The following is a 17,734-nucleotide window of genomic DNA, read 5'->3' as shown; positions in this document are numbered from 1 at the left end:
TCTTTTTCACGGGTAGATCACCTTATCAATCTGAATTACAGTTCAAGGATAAAGTTAACATTTTTTTTTGTGTGTGTGAAATAATAATGCCAATTCTTGTAAACAAATGTCTATATCAAACCACCATCATTACTGTGTAACTCCTGGTAGTATCAGTGAAGTGGCTGAGAATTAAATGAGCATTTATGCCCTTATCTTTAGATATAGTACCTTCAAAACAAGGCCTAATGTGGACAAGCTAAGATGGGTGTTCTAAACCTAGGCATAGGAGACTCCATCTGCTTACGACTTGTATTACCCTTTCCATCCCAAGTAACTTTTACCAGCTGTTTACCACTGAAAAGAAAAGCAGTCAAAGGAAATAATTGTTTAATCATTATTAGTTGTGCTACAAAATAATGTGAATCACAGTAGGAGTGTTTTGTGAGCAAACTTCATATTACTATTCCCAACACACACACACAGGTACATACAACATATTTAGTATGCAAAATGGAAGTATTATTAATAGTGGTTCACCATTCTTTGACTTTTCTAGTTATTTCTCAAGGTATGGTTCACAGACCCACGGAGACCCTTACACATGCTTAAGATTGGGTACCATTGCTTTAAACAAACACAGACTCTGGCTCCTCATAGCAAATGATAAACTTATTCCACTGGGAGGGAAAAATATAAATAAAAGATTAATCTACTTTTGGAAAATATATGGCAACCTTGTCCCCCATATTGGACGTCTCCCTCCCATACTATACATTCACCAGCCACTTGTATTGATTAGTGTTTTCAAAGACAGAGAACTATAGTCGTTCGTTTGTATCCAAGGGAGATTGGTTCCAGGACCCCTGCAGATACCAAAATCCACAGATGCTTACGTCCCTTATATAAAACGGCATAGCACAACCTATGCATATACTCCAATGTACTTTTAAATAATGTCTAGATTACTTATAATACCTAATACAATGTATTACAAACGCCATGGAAATAGTTCTACTGCTTTATTTGTATTATTGTTGTATTATTGGTTTTTATTGTTTTAAAAATTTTTTCAATATTTTTGACCAGCAGTTGATTGAATTGGGGGGATGTGAAACCTGCAGATATGGAGGGCCGACTCCATTGTATTGAAGACATTTAAAAAAAAAAAAAAAAAAAAAAAAAGGAAAACCTGGGCCAGGCACTGTAAACTCAGGCCTGTAATCAGCACTACTTTGGGAGGCCTAGGCAGGCGGATCATGAGGTCAGGAGTTTGAGACCATCCTGGCTAACACGGTGAAACTCCATCTCTACTAAAAATACAAAAAAATTCATCAGTTGTGGTGGCATGCATCTGTAGTCCCAGCTACTCGGGAGGCTGAGCCAGCAGAATCGCTTGAACCTGGGAGGCAGAGGTTGCAGTGAGCCAAGATCGCACCGCTGCACTCCAGTCTGGGCGACAGAGCAAGACTCCATCTCAAAAAAAAAAAAAAAAAAAAAAAAAAGCAAAAAAACCTCCCCAAAACTAAAAAAAAAAACAAAAACAAGAAAACAACAACAATAAAAAACGGAAAACCTGATCAGGTATAGTGACTCACACCTGTAATCCCAGCACTTTAGGAGGCTAAGGCAGGCAGATCACTTGAGATCAGGCGTTCTGGACCAGCCTGGCCAACATGGTAAAACTCTGTCTCTACTAAAAATGTAAAAATCAGCCTGCCAGGCATAGTGACAGATGCCTGTAATTCAGCTACTCTGGAGGCTGAGGCATGAAAATTGCTTGAACCTGGGAGGCGGAAACTGCAGTGAGCCAAGATTGCGCCACTGCACGTCCAGCCTGGGTGACAGAGAAAGACTGTCTCAAAAAAAAAAAAAAAAAAGTAAAGCCAGTGTCGAAACACTAAAATGCATTCCAAAATCAAGTGGCTATGATTTGTGGCACTCCTTCTAATTAGAAGCGATAATCAAGAAATGAAAATTGCAATTATTTCTTCTGGGAAAACTACTTTTAGTAAGATATACTATATGCAGATGAAAATGGTAAGGGCTGAGAAGGTAACAGTGTTCAGCCGGTATTTTATTTCTCCTGGAAGATACAGGAATTGGGAGGAAGGCAAGGTTAAAGCCACGGAGGAAGTAATCAAGACTTGAGGGTATTAAGGATGGTGGAAAACTTCCCCAGCCAAAGGAGCAGTTCTGAACACTTTGCTATACATTTCCAGAACAATATGATGAAGAAATGGTATAGACAGATGTGGGATTTCTTCATGCCCCAAACTGAACTTACTTATTTTCATTTGTTGTTCTTTAAACCACAGGAGTGCTAACTGAATAACCTTCTGAAATGCAATGGAGTTCAGATATCTTAGAGAATCATAAAAATAGAAATGAAAATTTTATTTTATTCTGGAGAGAAAGGGATGTTTTGGGCAATTTTCATGGCTGGGGAGGCAGAATTGATTTACTTTTTAATCTTTTGGCAACTAAGAAATCTTTTTTTTTTTTTTGAGACAGAGTCTCACTCTGTTGCCCAGGCTGGAGTGCAGTAGTGTGATCTGAGCTCACTACAACCTCCCCCTCCTGGTTTCAAGTGATTCTCCTGCCTCAGCCTCCCAAATACCTGGGATTAGATGTGCGCCACCACACTTGGCTAATTTTTGTATTTTTAGCAGAGACAGAGTTTCACCTTGTTGACCAGGCTGGTCTTGAACTCCTGACCCCGTGATCCTCCTGCCTCAGGCTCCTAAAGTGCTGAGATTACAGGTGTGAGCCACCACACCTGGCCGACAGTTGAGAAATCTTTACCTCAGATTCCTAGCTATGAACTTCCTTTTCATCAGCAACTGAGTCCACACTGGAACATTTTCAAAGGAGTGCTAATAAGATTCACCCATCAAATATGTGGTGTATTATAAGATCAATGACACCGCAGAACCTTTGCTTCCATGGGCAACTTTGCCATTAGACATGCAGTTAAGGTGTTAGACATACATACCTTGGAAATAATTTGACATGTATTTTCAAATGCAATGAGTTAGGGAGAATGCAAAGCAGAGTAACAAGAGTTAATGTTTTTATCTACTGATTACTTTTGCATTTTACATGTGTATTTAATATGTTTAATGTAGCAAGAATTGCTATTACTGTATATATCAAGACCAACACGAATGCATTGATGAAGATGGAAAACATGAGAGAAAAACATTAACTAGTCTTATTACAAGAAAAAAAGGATAAGGGGTAAATGATTCAAAACCTAATGAAAATGAATATATACAGATATACTGCCCTCCATTCAGTGCATGAAAGAATTATTTGGATATAAAAATTAAGTATCCTTATATTCTGGGTTTCTTGGATACAATTTTCTCCTTAAAACTATTTTTTTCAACTATTTCAGGAAATTTTAAAGTCTAAAATAACTCTTTTTAATCTGGGCTCCAAGAAGAAAAAAGAAATAAATACTTAGACTGAATTGAATGCTCTGCCTTGAAAAACAGAACAAATTTTACTTTTTTTTTTTTTGACTAAAAATAGGTTAAAAATAATGAGGATCATGATGCAATTCATATTCTAGTATTACCCCCAAAATAAGGGCAAGTAAAATCAGGTTCATCACTTTTTTTTTTTACCTGTTAATTTATGGGGGACAGAGGGTTCATCATTCTTTTTGAAAAGAAATAATGCCTTCTCAGAAGGCAAAGAAAAGAATTTCAACATCGGTAACAATGGAGAAGAGTCAACAAAAAGTTTGAAAACTCTAGCATTGTAAGATCAAGCTTAATAATCATAAGACTGTCAATTTTTATATGATTGTCATAAAAAATGAAAGTCAAAATTATTCTTGGTAAAGTCCGGTGTCTATACAAAGTGCCATCTTCAAGCAGGTTGCCTTGGATTGAGGTAAAGACCTTTCATCTGAATTTGCATGAAAGGTTTCTGCAGCTTGACAGCATGAGGCTGCTCTCCAGTGTGTACTCCTAGGCACCTGAACGCTGTGTGTGATTAACTGAGGCTCGTTTTATCATAGTTTAAATCTGCAACATAAATTTAATTCAGCTTTTTTCCCCCTCAACAGTTCTGCCTAGTATCCCTGTTAAGCACAGGCAAAATCTTTATTTTGACAAGGACTAAATCATTATGAATTTGAGAGAAATAGGTCATCAGGAACTAGCAAATACAGTTACGTGTTACTTAATAACAAGTATACATTCTGAGAAATGCATTGTCAGGCAATATTGTCCTTGTACGAACATCGCAGAGTGTACTTACACAAACCTAGATGGTATGGCCTCCTACACGTCTAGGCCATATAATATAAACTATTGCTCATAAGCTACAAACCTGTCCAGCATGTTACTGTACTGAATGCTGACGGCAACTGTAATACAATGGTATTTGTGTATCTAAGCATAGAAGAGCTACAGTAAAAATATGATATTATAATCTTATAGAACCACTGTTGTATATGCAGTCAGTGGTTCATTAAAATGTCATCATGAGCTGCATGACTGCATACTGCTAAATTTTCACTTTGGAGACCATGAGCCTAAAGGAAAGAGAAGATTCCTCTTACCTGAGATTAATGCTTTTCAAAGTCTCTGGAGTTTGGATTCACAGTTGGTATTTATCGATGGTTATTTGTATCACAATTTTAACATAAAGGATCACCCAGTTATCTTTCAGAGTCCAAAATTAAAGTCTTCATACCGTTCTATTGTGATTCTGGTCTATGTAGGTATAATTAAGTACAAAACCCCAAAGATCTGGAAAGTGCCATAAAGCAAGGTGCTTTAATAAGGGAAGTGGATTTTTTTTTTTTTTTTTTAACATTTACTCATTCTTTTTTGAACAGTCAGTTACACAATGTAGTTTTAGCTTACTGAAGTCAATGGCTACATAAAGCAAAGTTACTATCAATGATTTGCTTCCGAATAAAAACCTTATATCCCGGGAACAGAGCAGGGTTCCCTGGCCAGTGAGAACCAACACTAGTCAATTCTGCTGGTAGCAAGCAAGATCCCTGGATAGAAAAACAGCACTCCAGAGGCCTCAGGAGTGCTAATAACTCTCTCCCTCCTTGTGCTCAAAGTCTCATTCAGTGTATTTGCTTGCAATATCTACATGAATATGCTCATGAAAAGTGTGAATAAAAACCAGATACCATTTGACATTAGTATGTTATTAAAAATTTACCTCTAGTATTCCTGGTGAGAAGTGACAAATTCAAGCAAATGGTTTTGTTATCACTTTTGGGGATCATCACGTTAAAGAGAAAAGATGTCGTAAAAATACGACAAACTCTGTCACTTTATTGCTGTGGTCTAAGTAATTTGGGCTATTTAATGATTTCTGTATCATCTAAGACAAACGAATCAAGAACGCCATTTAAAGCTGGTATTACAGAAATATACTGTGTGGGGCCCCAGTTAAGCCTTTCTGATTTGAAGTGTTTTTCTGAAATAAAAAGTAAAAAAATATTTTTCACTGAAGGTAAGAGAAATTGTTTGATTCAACATAAAGACGAAGACACATTTGCTTCTATTTTTTGAGACAGTACACTTTGTGATTCACAGGATAACTTGCATCAGACGCAATTTAATGAAAGCTCTCAAATAAGCGATTTTATTCCTATCCATGATTGCAGACATTTACAAAACCATAACATCTGAGTTCACCTTAAAAAATAACTTATATAAAGCAGTGATATACACAGCACAAAATAGTTCAGGGAGGGGGCAGGAGCAACTTGTAATAATTAAAATGTAAACGTGAAAAAAAGGATGGAATAAAAGTCCCTACTTATTTCTACTTAAGATGTCATGTGATAATATTTTACAATGTCCTGTGGGTCAATGTATGTATGTGTCTATGTCCGTATAACATACACATATACAGTACATTCTCTTTCCCACACATATACATACACACATAATTATTTGCAGTTCCGTTTAGGGCAATTCTAATATGCCACTCCGTACAGTTGTTTGAATCACGTTTGGACCCGCTTTCTTCACAAAATAGGGGAGAGAGCAGGAAATAAAAAGGTTGGTTTGGTGTGACTGAGATTCCTTTGTTTAACTGTACACTGTGATGAATAATTTTCTTCCGTAGCAGTTCTGTGAAGGGCTGACTCACTGTGGTTTTCATGAGGAGACTTGGTAATGGATCACACGCTCATTGTCATGCTAGGGGAGTACTAAAAGGAAAGAAGAATCCATATTTTAACAACAATTCTTTTAGAGACCACTAAGGGTCTTCTTGGTACAATAGAAATGATGAATTCTAATTTCTTATCATCTTTTATGTGCAAGATTTTCATCTCATACAACATAAAATAAGAAGTATAAAAAGAGTAAACTGATACAGACTTAACTTAGTACTGAAATTTTAAATATTTCCCCTGGAAAGCAACAAGTCCTGTTCCCTCCCTGCACCCTGAAGGCTGATCACTCCCCAACCCCTCTGCCTTCTCCCTCCGAACAGATTTATGTTTTGCAGGCACATGTAAAAAACTTGGGTAAATTTAGTCCAAGGCTGGACCATAACTAAGTAAGTATGAGGACTAGTCTTTGCTATCTACTAGCTTGTAAACTGAGGAGGCTGCCTAACCTGTCTTGACTCAGTTTCCCTATCTGTAAAGGGGATTGGGAAAGATTAGATAAAAACCCTTAAACCATGAATTTATTGAATACATAGAAAGTGCTTAGCAGGTGTTAGGTTAATATTGTAAAGGAAAAAAATACCAAAAAACAAAACAAAACAAAAACTCCAAGCTGGCCCTGCGAAGTTCTCATTAAAGCATTTAAAATACTTAAGAGTCTAATTTATACTTTAGCATTTAAGCATCTTGCTTGTAATCTGCGACTCTATAAATCTTTTTTGTTTGTGTGAAACAGGGTCTCACAATGTCACTCACGTTGGAGTGTAGTGGTGTGATCTCCGCTCACTGCCACCTTATCCCTCTGGGCTCAGGTGATCCCCCAGCTCACCCTCCCCAGTAGCTTGGACTACAGGTGCATGCCACCACACGGCTAATGTTTGTATTTTTTGTAGTAATGGGATTTCACCATTGCTGCCCAGGCTGATTCCTGGGCTCAAGCCATCTGCTTGCCTTGGCCTCCTAACGTGCTGAGATTACAGGCGTGAGCCACCATGCTTTGGACTGTGACTCTAACTGTAATCCACAATCATTTGTGTGTGTGAGTAGGAACATCACTGTTACATGCTGACTTGTCAGTCTGATGAGGCTGACAAATGATAAAAGGTGAGGGTTTGGAGATTTGGAGAAAGTGGTTTCAATTGCTAAATGTACCATTGTACCCTATATTATTGGGGAACAGACCGTGACAGAAAAGTTCTACAGCAGCACCATGCAAGAGAACCTTCTTCAATGACATACCTGTTCTGTGGTCTGTGCTGTCCAACCTGGAGGTCACTAGCCATATGTGCCTACTGAGTGCATGACATGTGATTAGTGCCATCAAAACACTAAATGTTTAATGTTATTTAATTTTAATGTATTTAAGTATCTACATGTAACTAGTGGTTACCATTTTGGACATCATAGCTCTAGACTATCTAAGTTGTGGGGAGAGGCATCTAATCCCACATGGTAATCTACTCCTTGGATGAAGACAGCTTCTAAATTAAAATGTAAATGTGGATCCTGAAATGTTTTAAATGTTTTACTGGAAACCTGTGAGGACCAGGGTAAAAGGCAATTCCTTTCAACATGCTAATAACAATTGTGCCACCTGGAAAAAGGCAGATAAAGTCAAAGGGATTGGTCCCAGGCTCCAGGGACCTAACCAGAAGCTGTAATAATCCTGGGTAGGGGAGCATGCACTTTTCAGAAAGTTGGCAGAAAGAGAAAAGAATGAAGTGAATTCTAGACAAGCTGAGCCCAACTGCAGAAATCAGGAAAGACATATATGTGTGTGCTGATTTAAGGACAGATTACAGTGTGAAAGCAGGACTCCCAGGGGAAGAGCACAGGGGCAATGGCTCAGCTGGTATATGACACCATTAGGGCTCAAACCAAAAACATGCACTGTTCCTGAGGAAAGGTGGGTGATTAGGCCTGGAAAAGGGTCCTGGACCACAGGAAGAGGATCGTTTAATCCTTTAAACATGGATTACATCAAGGAAAATCTATCAATACTTGTTAATCACTTCACAGCCTACAGTGTTTCAGGATAGAAAGTGAAGTGACATACTTGAACTGATCCTGTATGTAGGATTACAGTGAGTATCTGAAGATAAAAAGAGAAGACTTTTAGACAAGACCATAGGAGGAAAAAGGAGGGCAACTACCAGAAATAAGAAAGGGGATTCAAACCTCTCCCCTTGATCAGAGCCGCAGAAAAGGAAAGCAAAGCAAAACCCCCAGTCATAGACAAACCCTGATGACATGGAGCCGATCCCTGAGCCTGTGTCAGAGGGGAACATCCTACCATTTCATCACAAGATCCCATGCACATAATGTGATTCCATGTCTCACGTTATATCAAGCATTTTTATTTGTTGCTATCATCTCAACAGTTGCAAATGTTAACATTTTTTATCTGTCATATTTCAAAAGTTTGAAGTAAATTTTACAGAAAAACGATACTTTGTTACTAATGTGTTGCGAAGTTAAAAGAGTGAGGTTGGCCCAGGGAGGAAACTGAGTGAAAAAATAAGAGAAAATGAAGGCCCAATTCAGTCAAATGGCAGCATCAGCTCCACACAATACAATACAGCTCAGAAAAAGGAGCAAGCATTTAATAAAGTTAAAATTTTAAGTAGTACAAATAACTGTAAGATGAAATGTTAAATGTATTTAGTACAGTAAAATAGTTTGTATTTATGCCAAGTGTCTACATACACAATGTGCTATTTACAATTCTAAGGCTGTAAACTGCTCATCTTTGACTGCTGTTACTGAAACTACTTCGAAAAATGAAATAAGGGGAAATAAAATTTCTAGGAAAACTCACAGAATGGGCAAGCTAAAAGGAATTTTGCTATAGATTACTATTCTTCAAAGTAGTAGAGAAGTGGCCTACAATTTTCCAGAAGTAAAGGAAGAGTAGGTGTTAAATGGAGTATCATATTTAGAGACATAAAATATTCATGGTGTACTGTACTGAGACCACACTTCAATGTTTCTATTGAACTGCTGCATCAATATGTGATGACATATTGTAATGTTTATGCCAAAATGCTGTGATATCAGGTTGCCCTGTTTCAAAACTATTCTGAGAGTCTGGCTCTCCTGAACCAGATGATGAAATGGCTTTTACAAAGCAGTCAACAGCATTACTGCTTGGTTTGGTTAAAAATATAAACCTTAAAAATATTATTTTAAACACATACCAACTTATTTTATATTTTATTGTGAAATGAGATAGCATGCCTTGGGTATGAACTTGTTATTTTTTTTCCCTATTATGCCAGGTCACGTACCATAAAATCCATCAGAGATTTCCATGAAGTCTTTGAACAATGTATATAAATTTCTGTTTACACATGTCAAGAACACTTTAATTCTCACTATATTTCTGTTTAAGATGTGTATGATACTTTATTTTCTTAATGAAATAAAGAATAGTTCCTCTACCCTGAGCTAAACTAAAGTGAAATACATTGAGTGTTTATATGATTACATTAAAAAAACTGGGGCTGATGTGATTTCTTTACAATATCGAAAAATGACAAAGGGGAGTAAGGGAATGAGAGATCATCTACCATCTTGCTTGTAATTCCTATTTGATGCAATTATTTTAATATCATGTTTACTAAATTGGTTACATTTCAGTGCTATGAGAAAATATTTTGATAAATTAATTCAGGAAATAAGACCAGCTACTTTCTTCACATGAGAAGCATGAAAAACTATTTTTTTCAATTAAGGCTTTTTGTATTCTGTACTTTCCAAGATAAGTATTTTACAGTTTGAACACTAGGGGGCATCTTTGGTTCTTGAAATAAAGGGTCTTGGTTGTGATCTTAAAAAATAACCTAAGCGTGAAACATTTTTTGATTCACATTTTGTTTTGTCAAGCATGTTGGCACTGCAAGGTTTATGATTTTAAGTTGGGCATTTTTGTTTCTATATTAACTTAATGAAGTAGCATGTGTGAGTGTGAAGAGACTAGGATAGTATCCAGTACATAAAGAGAACTCAATAGATATGTGGTCCCTTCCCAGGCCTCCTTCTGTGATTTAACTTCAAGATAAAAACTGACAGATCCTTCAAAGGCAGACTGCTCAAAAATATGTGCTTTCAGAGTTATGTGTATTAAACACTAGAACTTGCATGTTCATTTATTGAAAAATGTTTTCTTTTTGAATTCATTAAGAGTTCTGTTTTTTCTTGATTATAGCAAAGCTAACTTATTGGGAATAACTAGCTTATTTACTTCTTCAAAGATTTACATCTGTCAGCACCAAATCTCTTTTGTCTTTCTTCCTCTCTCCTCTTATTGCTTGATTTTATAAAAAGGTCTAAACAAAAATGTACGGTAATATGACAGAGAAAGACATAGATAACAATGACATCATTCATAACAAGTCCCTTCTCAGCAGACAGAAGAATGGAGAAGCCAATGTGGACCTGCTTCCAAGGCTGTGCTACTGTCCAGGATGGTGGTGCAGTTTCTTAGTACACCATCAAATTATTTTTCCTTTTACAACTTTTCTGGTGGGGACAGGAGACAAGAAGGGAAGAGAAAGCAGGGAGCTTCTGTTTGCTGCTAACTGCCGGCAGTCTAGCAGTGAACCCGCTTAGGCTCAGGGGCAGGGAGCGTGGGCCAGATGTTAGGGGTGGAAGAAGCCCTGTTCCAGTTGCTCTCATTTCTAAATGCACACATTCTCAGAAGAATCTGCTGTTTGGCATGTGCATAGTCCAGTAGGGACTGAAGGGAGAGGCTGGAGCTGATTCTGTGCAAGGAAGTTCTCCACATCCTGTTATATCTGATTCTTTGCCCCACTGAAGAGCTTTCTGATGCCAATTTTGAATTGGTACCCCTCTTCCAACTGTTAAACAAGGCAGTAGTCACTAATGACAAATCCGGGAAGGAAGGAGAGGAGAGAGTTCCTCTTGTCACTGCCCATAAAGTAAAAGTCATATGGAACCTTTTTAAAAAAGTTTTTTTCCAACTCCAAATTAATTATTTCCTCTGACTTTTAAAATACCTGGCTTATATACACATGATAGCATGCATTAATCTGACATGTTTTAGTTATGTAAACATCTGTTTTTCCTAATTGGCTTGCATTCTTTGAGAGTAGGGGTTATATTTATTTCAGAATACCTTGGTCTTAACCTAATGCTTTGCATATAATAGGCTCAATAAATGTTACACTGAATTGAATTATCGAAAACCTCACTGAATTATACCATTTTATTGCTGGTAAAATTATCAGAAAAGGAAGTAAATGTCTTTAATTAGATAAAAGGGAACAAAGAAAAATTAACTAATTTGTCCATAGTTTTGAAGCAAACCACTCAAAGAACCAGGATCTAAAAAATAATTCCCATAATCTTAAAGTATTATGACTTAAATTATGTAGCTTCTCATGTTTTTCCTTATCACTGACAGGCTAAATTTTTTTCTTTTACTGTAAATTTTTACATATAAAAAATTATTTGTCCTCAGTAATCATATGTAGCCTGCAAGTAAAACAAACTGTGGATCAGCATAATTTTAACAGAAATAAAGTCTAAAGCAGGGGAAGTCTTGTCCCCTGCAAAGGTCCTATGTAGATATTAGAACGAAAAGAAGCCACAGAGCACTCAATCTTATGTTCTGTTTTGGGAATGGAATAGCCACTCTGTAGGAAGCAGCCACTCTGTACAAAGGTAGATGTGCTATTAGCCAGTGCTTCAAATTCTGATGGTATCACCTCTGGTAAACGCTGAGTTAGGCAAAAGAAGGGCAGTATCTCTTCCGATTCTGACTGTAGTTTGGTACGTCCGCCAAAATAAATTTTCATGATGGCATGAGCCGTATGAAGATAAAATTCATCTGGGTTTTGAAATCTTTTATGCTACAATCCAATTCAGTGATTCTTTTTTTTTTTTTTTGAGACGGAGTTTTGCTTTTGTCACCCAGGCTGGAGTGCAATGGCGCGATCTCGGCTCACCGCAACCTCCGCCTCCTGGGTTCAGGCAATTCTCCTGCCTCAGCCTCCTGAGTAGCTGGGATTACAGGCACGTGCCACCATGCCCAGCTAATTTTTTGTATTTTTAGTAGAGACGGGGTTTCACCATGTTGACCAGGTTGGTCTCGATCTCTCGACCTTGTGATCCACCCGCCTCAGCCTCCCAAAGTGCTGGGATTACAGGCTTGAGCCACCGCGCCCGGCCAATTCAGTGATTCTTAGCAGAGAATGTATACCAGCCTCACTAACAAAGCTTTTCCATATTCAAGTATGCCCAGCCCCACTCCTGGAAATTCTGATTCACTAGGTCTAGGGAGAGTTCTGGGAAACCGTATTTAAAAAAATTCCACTGGGGTTTCTAATGTGAAATATTAATGTAAAAAAAAAAAATCATTGCATTATGTAGAACTCCTTGAGAAAAGGCACCATTTTGTCATTTTGGTTTCTCCAGTACCTAGCATATTGCGTTGGCATGTGGCAAGTGCTCAGTAATTGCTTGTTAAATGAATGAATTCTATTGCTTCTCTTTTTGCTTCTGTCTACTTCTATGGAGATATGGAAGGAACTTCTGTGTAACAGTACAATCACATGCAAACAGTGACTTGGCTATTTAGCTCAGGTTAACAGCCCGCCAATTTGGCCTTCAGTCCAGTAAGGTCTACTATATAAAGTAAGAACAGACTTTTTCGATTTTGAGGGCAGCACCGAAACAGACCTAGTTTTGCAGCAACCTGTGACATTTTAGTAGCAGGAAAACTTATAAAAAGTATCAAATAGGCAACCTGTTTCCAGTTTGCTCCTTTACAGTAGAGTTTCTCAATAAGAAAATTAGTATTATGGTTTTCCTAACTATGTACACAGAATAGGAGTAAAAAGGAAAAAGTTTGTTTTCGAAATTATTTTCAAAGATATTCTATTTAAAGGTTCCTCTGACTTCTAACAGATCAACCTATTGAACTCTAGATAAACAGCAGTAAAAGTGGCTTTATGCATTAATTCTAGCAGAAGAGCTTCAGAAATAAAATCTGGGTATGATATAGTCAAGAGAATACTTACACTCTCACTCTGAAAAGGATTTAAGAAATTTCCCCCCATTTCGCCATCATCCCTTGGAGTGCCCGGTTGATTACTCAGGCTCATGTTATTGGGAGAATTCTGTAAACAAGATTTAGAAAACAAGGCATTGTTGAAGATTTTAATTTCCCTCTTACATTGTACTGTTTCAAATACTGACTCCACAGCAGCATCTCTAAGGACAAACCATACTTAGAATTTTAATCTCAGACTTCTACCACGTATTCTATTTCATTCTTTCAGCTTTGACAAGTACTGATGCCTTCCTAAATGAAAATTTAAAAAACAAACAAAAAAAGCCCAATAACCTACCACAACTATTTTTTTTTTTTTTAGTTTCAGAATCAATATTTATTTAATTTCCTACCCTCAGCTTACAGAGTTCCTAAAACTCTGGAGAGTTTAAAACATTCCCAGCAGGGGCATGATGAAGAGATACTACCCGCTGATAAGGCAAGATGGAACAATAACTCCCTTAGTCATTTCATTAACCAGACTTTAAAAGGTCACTGTTTTAATAAACATTTCCTTTTAATTCTACATGCAGTACACAGATAACACTTATTTCAACCATTTTTACATGAACTTTAAGGAAAAAAGAAATACAGCTAACAACTGTAGTTAAGAACAAGAGAGGCACCTTAGGACTTGAGAATTCATTACATATTTTTAGAGGAAAAGGAGGCTCAAAAGAAAACCACTTTAGAACATTTTCCTATCATTAGTTTAAGAGTAGATTTACTTTAAAACTTTCCTTGAAGATCAAATGGCTGCTATTAGCAATCCAATCAAACACCAAGTTAGCAGTGCATTGCTTCATATTCTATTGAAATTTACTGGTCTCATTATTACCATGCAATTTTAGCCGTGGCAGGATACCTGATACTCCACATCAACAGGAAATATAGAATGACACTGGACTATAAACCAGGTTTATACAGTAGTACAACTGTAATTCTTTCAAGGTCCAATTTATTAACTTGTTAAAAAACTTCGGAGTTAAACATTTTTGTTATTTCAAATGGAAGAAAGAGGTTAGATACTTTTTTCCTAAGCCATTGCTGTTTATATTATTTTGGAATTAGTTTTTAGATCTTTTTTTTTTTTTTTTAAAGAAAACTGCTCAGAGTTTTGTCTTAACTACAACAACTTTATTGTAAACATTAACATTTCATGAATGAGTTATTCCCAAAAGAAAAATGTGCTTTTTTTAGTATATGATTACAATGTAAAACAGTGACAGGCAGACGAGCTGGTGGAAATGCACTTGTGTCTTGTCTTGCTGTGCACCCCACAGGGAGTATCTGAGAACACGAATCCTCTGAAGTCCACTGGAGCTCTATATGTCAAGAAACCCCAAGGACTCAGGAAACATACTTTAATAGCGTAAAGAGGATTCTATTTTTTTTTTGATAAATTTTTCTCTGAAAATGTTAGTTACCCAAGTATACAGAAAAGCAACTGTACTTTGAAATGAACCTGAATGTCTCAATTTCCTGGAAAAAAAATTAAGTAAAATTTAACTAACTGCATTATTTTAGAATTCATTAATTACTAGTTATTAGTTATATAATAAACTGTCCCTTAAAAACAGGAATGATAATACTGACTTAGCTCAAAAAGGAAACTGAATTGATAAAAAATATTGTAAGATTTACTCATAATTTATAAAATCTTTTAGATTTCTGTCATTTTATATATAATGAAGAAATTAGTAATACTAGATAAAACACAATCTAATATATATACATATATATATAAGAAAATCCAAGGATGCAGTTGGAAGCTGTATATTTTACACAGTCAAACAAAAGAACAAAATGAACTCTCTCATTCTTGTGTTAACACTCATACCCTCTGTGGTATATAAGGCGCCTTGAGAGAAGCAGCGAATCTCAGATTCAGTTGGGGTGCTTTAAATCTTTGCTGCACGTTTGGCCACATATCACTTCTTGATTTCTAATTCTGAAAGTTTAGCTAACCTGATTCCTAACTCAAAGTGTTTATTTTTAAATATTTACAATTTAAAAGTAACATTGCATTGCTAATGTTTAAATACATACAAAATAATTTCAATGTTACTATTTCTGTTTCACATGCAACCTCTTCATAGCACGGTGGCTCAGCATCATACTCGTGTGTGTTGTGGGGTTGCGTATTTAAGGACACTGAGAAGATTAAAAGCATACATTCAATATACAAAACTTAGATAAAATCAGATCTCTGAAACCTATTCCTATTCAGTCTACTGGACCATATTTAAAAAGCTTGAAATGATAGGACAGTAAGTTTTTGTATGTTTGTTTTTAACTAGTCTCTGAAAAATTTGAAAACAACCGAAGCTCCTCAATGGGAGATCTTAAAAAAACTGTGCTGTCCATAATCAAAGTGACATAATGATATAGGCTGAAGGGCACATTCAATATTGGCATCTGAGGGTCAGCTAAGACAGTGGTACCAAAAACCATCCCAGAACTGGTTAGGAGGATGGGTGGCAATGAACTGTGTGTATACTTCATTTAACTGTAGCTGTATTTATGTAATATGTCCAGTAGGTTTCATCAACAAGGCAAGAATATGATGTACAAAAAGGACTTAGGTTGGTCAAAAAGGCACTCGAATTTCTTTGGCACAAAAGAGTACAAGATTACTTTTAGCTATATTAGGCCTATTGGTTACAGTTATTTCAGTTAATGTGTACTTTATTCCCTACTTTAAGAGTTCAGCTTGAAAAAATATGGTTAGGATTATACTGATTCCATCTTCAAGAAATTTTATTACATTCTCACTTGTCATCTCTTCAAGCTGAAAAGTCTTTCTCTTAAGCTATGATGTCATACCTGAATGTTTTATGTGTATATACGCATATACATACATAATACACCACAAACACAATTTCCTCTAGCTGCCATGTTTAACCCTGTTAGAGCTTCTGGTCTGATTTCATTTAGCAGGTATGCCAGATCTTCTTTTCTTATTCTTTTTTTGGGACATGGTCTCTGTCACCCAGGCTGGAATACAGTGGTGAGATCATAGATCACTTCAGTCTTGGACTCTTGGGCTCAAGCGATGCTTCTGCGTCAGCCTCCTGAGTAGCTACGACTACAGACATGTGCCACCACATCTGACTAATTTTAAAAAATGTTTTGCAAAGACAAGATCTCACTATGTTGCTCAGGCTGGTCATGAATTCCCGGACTCAAGCAGTCCTCCCACCTTGGCATCCCAAAGTGCTGGAATGACAGGTGTGGGCCAATGTGCCCAGCCCATATTTTTTCTTAATTAGTAAGTTATTATCTCTTTTCCTATCCTCAAACTCTGTTATAAACCTTTTAAAACTTTTAAAAATTCTAATTTTTTCTATTTTCGATTTAAAAAAGTGAACATTTGTAGAAACTGTGGCTCTGCCTATAATTAGAATAAAATACTAATGACATTATTCTAAGTGGCAGATTTTGAATTGCTTTCTCACAGGCTGCCAATAGTGAGTTTTACAGAGTGTTGTTTTGACTCTGCTAGCTCCCTCAAATTACAAACTGTCAATCGTTCTCCCAGTGGGTACAGCTGAGCTAGAACTCAGGTCAGCACACCTGAGATGATGGTGGAGAACTCTAGTCATCTACTAGCTCCCTTGTGAACAGTGTAGAATCTCTAACTGGAACCAAAATTCTTGAGGTCAAAATGCTTCAGGTTGAAAATACATCCTTGATAATTTATTAAACATGATACGATCAGAGCTTGTCACATACATATTTTTTCAAACTCAAAAACATAAATATGGGTTATGTTAATATAAACTGTAGAATTTTTAGGTGCTTTTCTTCTAAGAAAACAAACTGGCCGGGTGCAGTGGCCCACACCTGTAATCCCAGCACTTTGGGAGGCCAAGGCAGGCAGATCATGAGGTCAGGAGTTTGAGACCAGCCTGGCCAGCATGGTGAAACCCCATCTCTAGCAAAAATACAAAAATTAGCTGGGCGTGGTGGCACACACCTGTAATCCTAGCTACTCAGGAGGCTCAGGCAGGAGAACTGCTTTACCTGGGAGGCGGAGGTTGCAGTGAGACTCTACCTCAAAACAAAAAAACCAAAAACAAAAAAACAAACAAACCATATACTTCTCTCTATCCCCAACCCCTAAAACAACTCCAAGGAAAAATATTTTTGTTCCATTAATTAAATGGGTGACCCCTCAGTTATTAAAGGGATGAAAGGAATTTCATATATCATCTTTAAAGGCCTTCTAAATTAAAGATGAATTCTGCATTTTGAAAAAGAGGCATAAGAGCGTTACTAGGTAATACTCAACTAAGCAAGAAATAATTTTGAAACTTCGTTGGAAGCTTTGAATTCATTTTGCTCACTGAAACAGTCCCATCAAAGTGCATTTGATAGTGTGAGTTCCTAGCCTTGTCCACAAAAGATCGTGTAGCTAATGAGAAGGAAGATATTTAGTTTCTGTACAGCACTTCATAGCCCTTAACATATGTTCACACTTGATTCTCAACAATTTTCTGAAGTGGGCAGGGAAT

General features: G+C 36.8%; 1 protein-coding gene across 8 annotated transcripts in view; it reads right to left on the bottom strand.

Annotated features, from left to right (window-relative positions):
* Window positions 1-352: 352 nt before the first annotated feature.
* SSBP2 (single stranded DNA binding protein 2) overlaps window positions 353-17,734 on the bottom strand; it is a 342,830-nt gene continuing 325,448 nt past the window's right edge. For all 8 annotated transcript variants that reach the window (XM_003920795.4, XM_010340775.3, XM_010340761.3 and 5 more), the window contains 2 exons: window positions 13,186-13,284; window positions 353-6,178 (listed from right to left, as the gene is read on the bottom strand). In XM_003920795.4, coding sequence (XP_003920844.1) covers window positions 6,149-6,178; window positions 13,186-13,284 — 129 coding nt within the window. In that variant the 3' untranslated portion in view covers window positions 353-6,148. The remainder of the gene's footprint in view (window positions 6,179-13,185; window positions 13,285-17,734) is intronic.

The sequence above is a fragment of the Saimiri boliviensis genome, chromosome 1 (genome assembly GCF_048565385.1).
Source record: "Saimiri boliviensis isolate mSaiBol1 chromosome 1, mSaiBol1.pri, whole genome shotgun sequence".
In the NCBI taxonomy this organism is placed as follows: Eukaryota; Metazoa; Chordata; class Mammalia; order Primates; family Cebidae; genus Saimiri; species Saimiri boliviensis.
The sequence above is the reverse complement of the archived record's forward strand: the minus strand, read 5'-3'. Positions and strand labels throughout refer to the sequence as shown.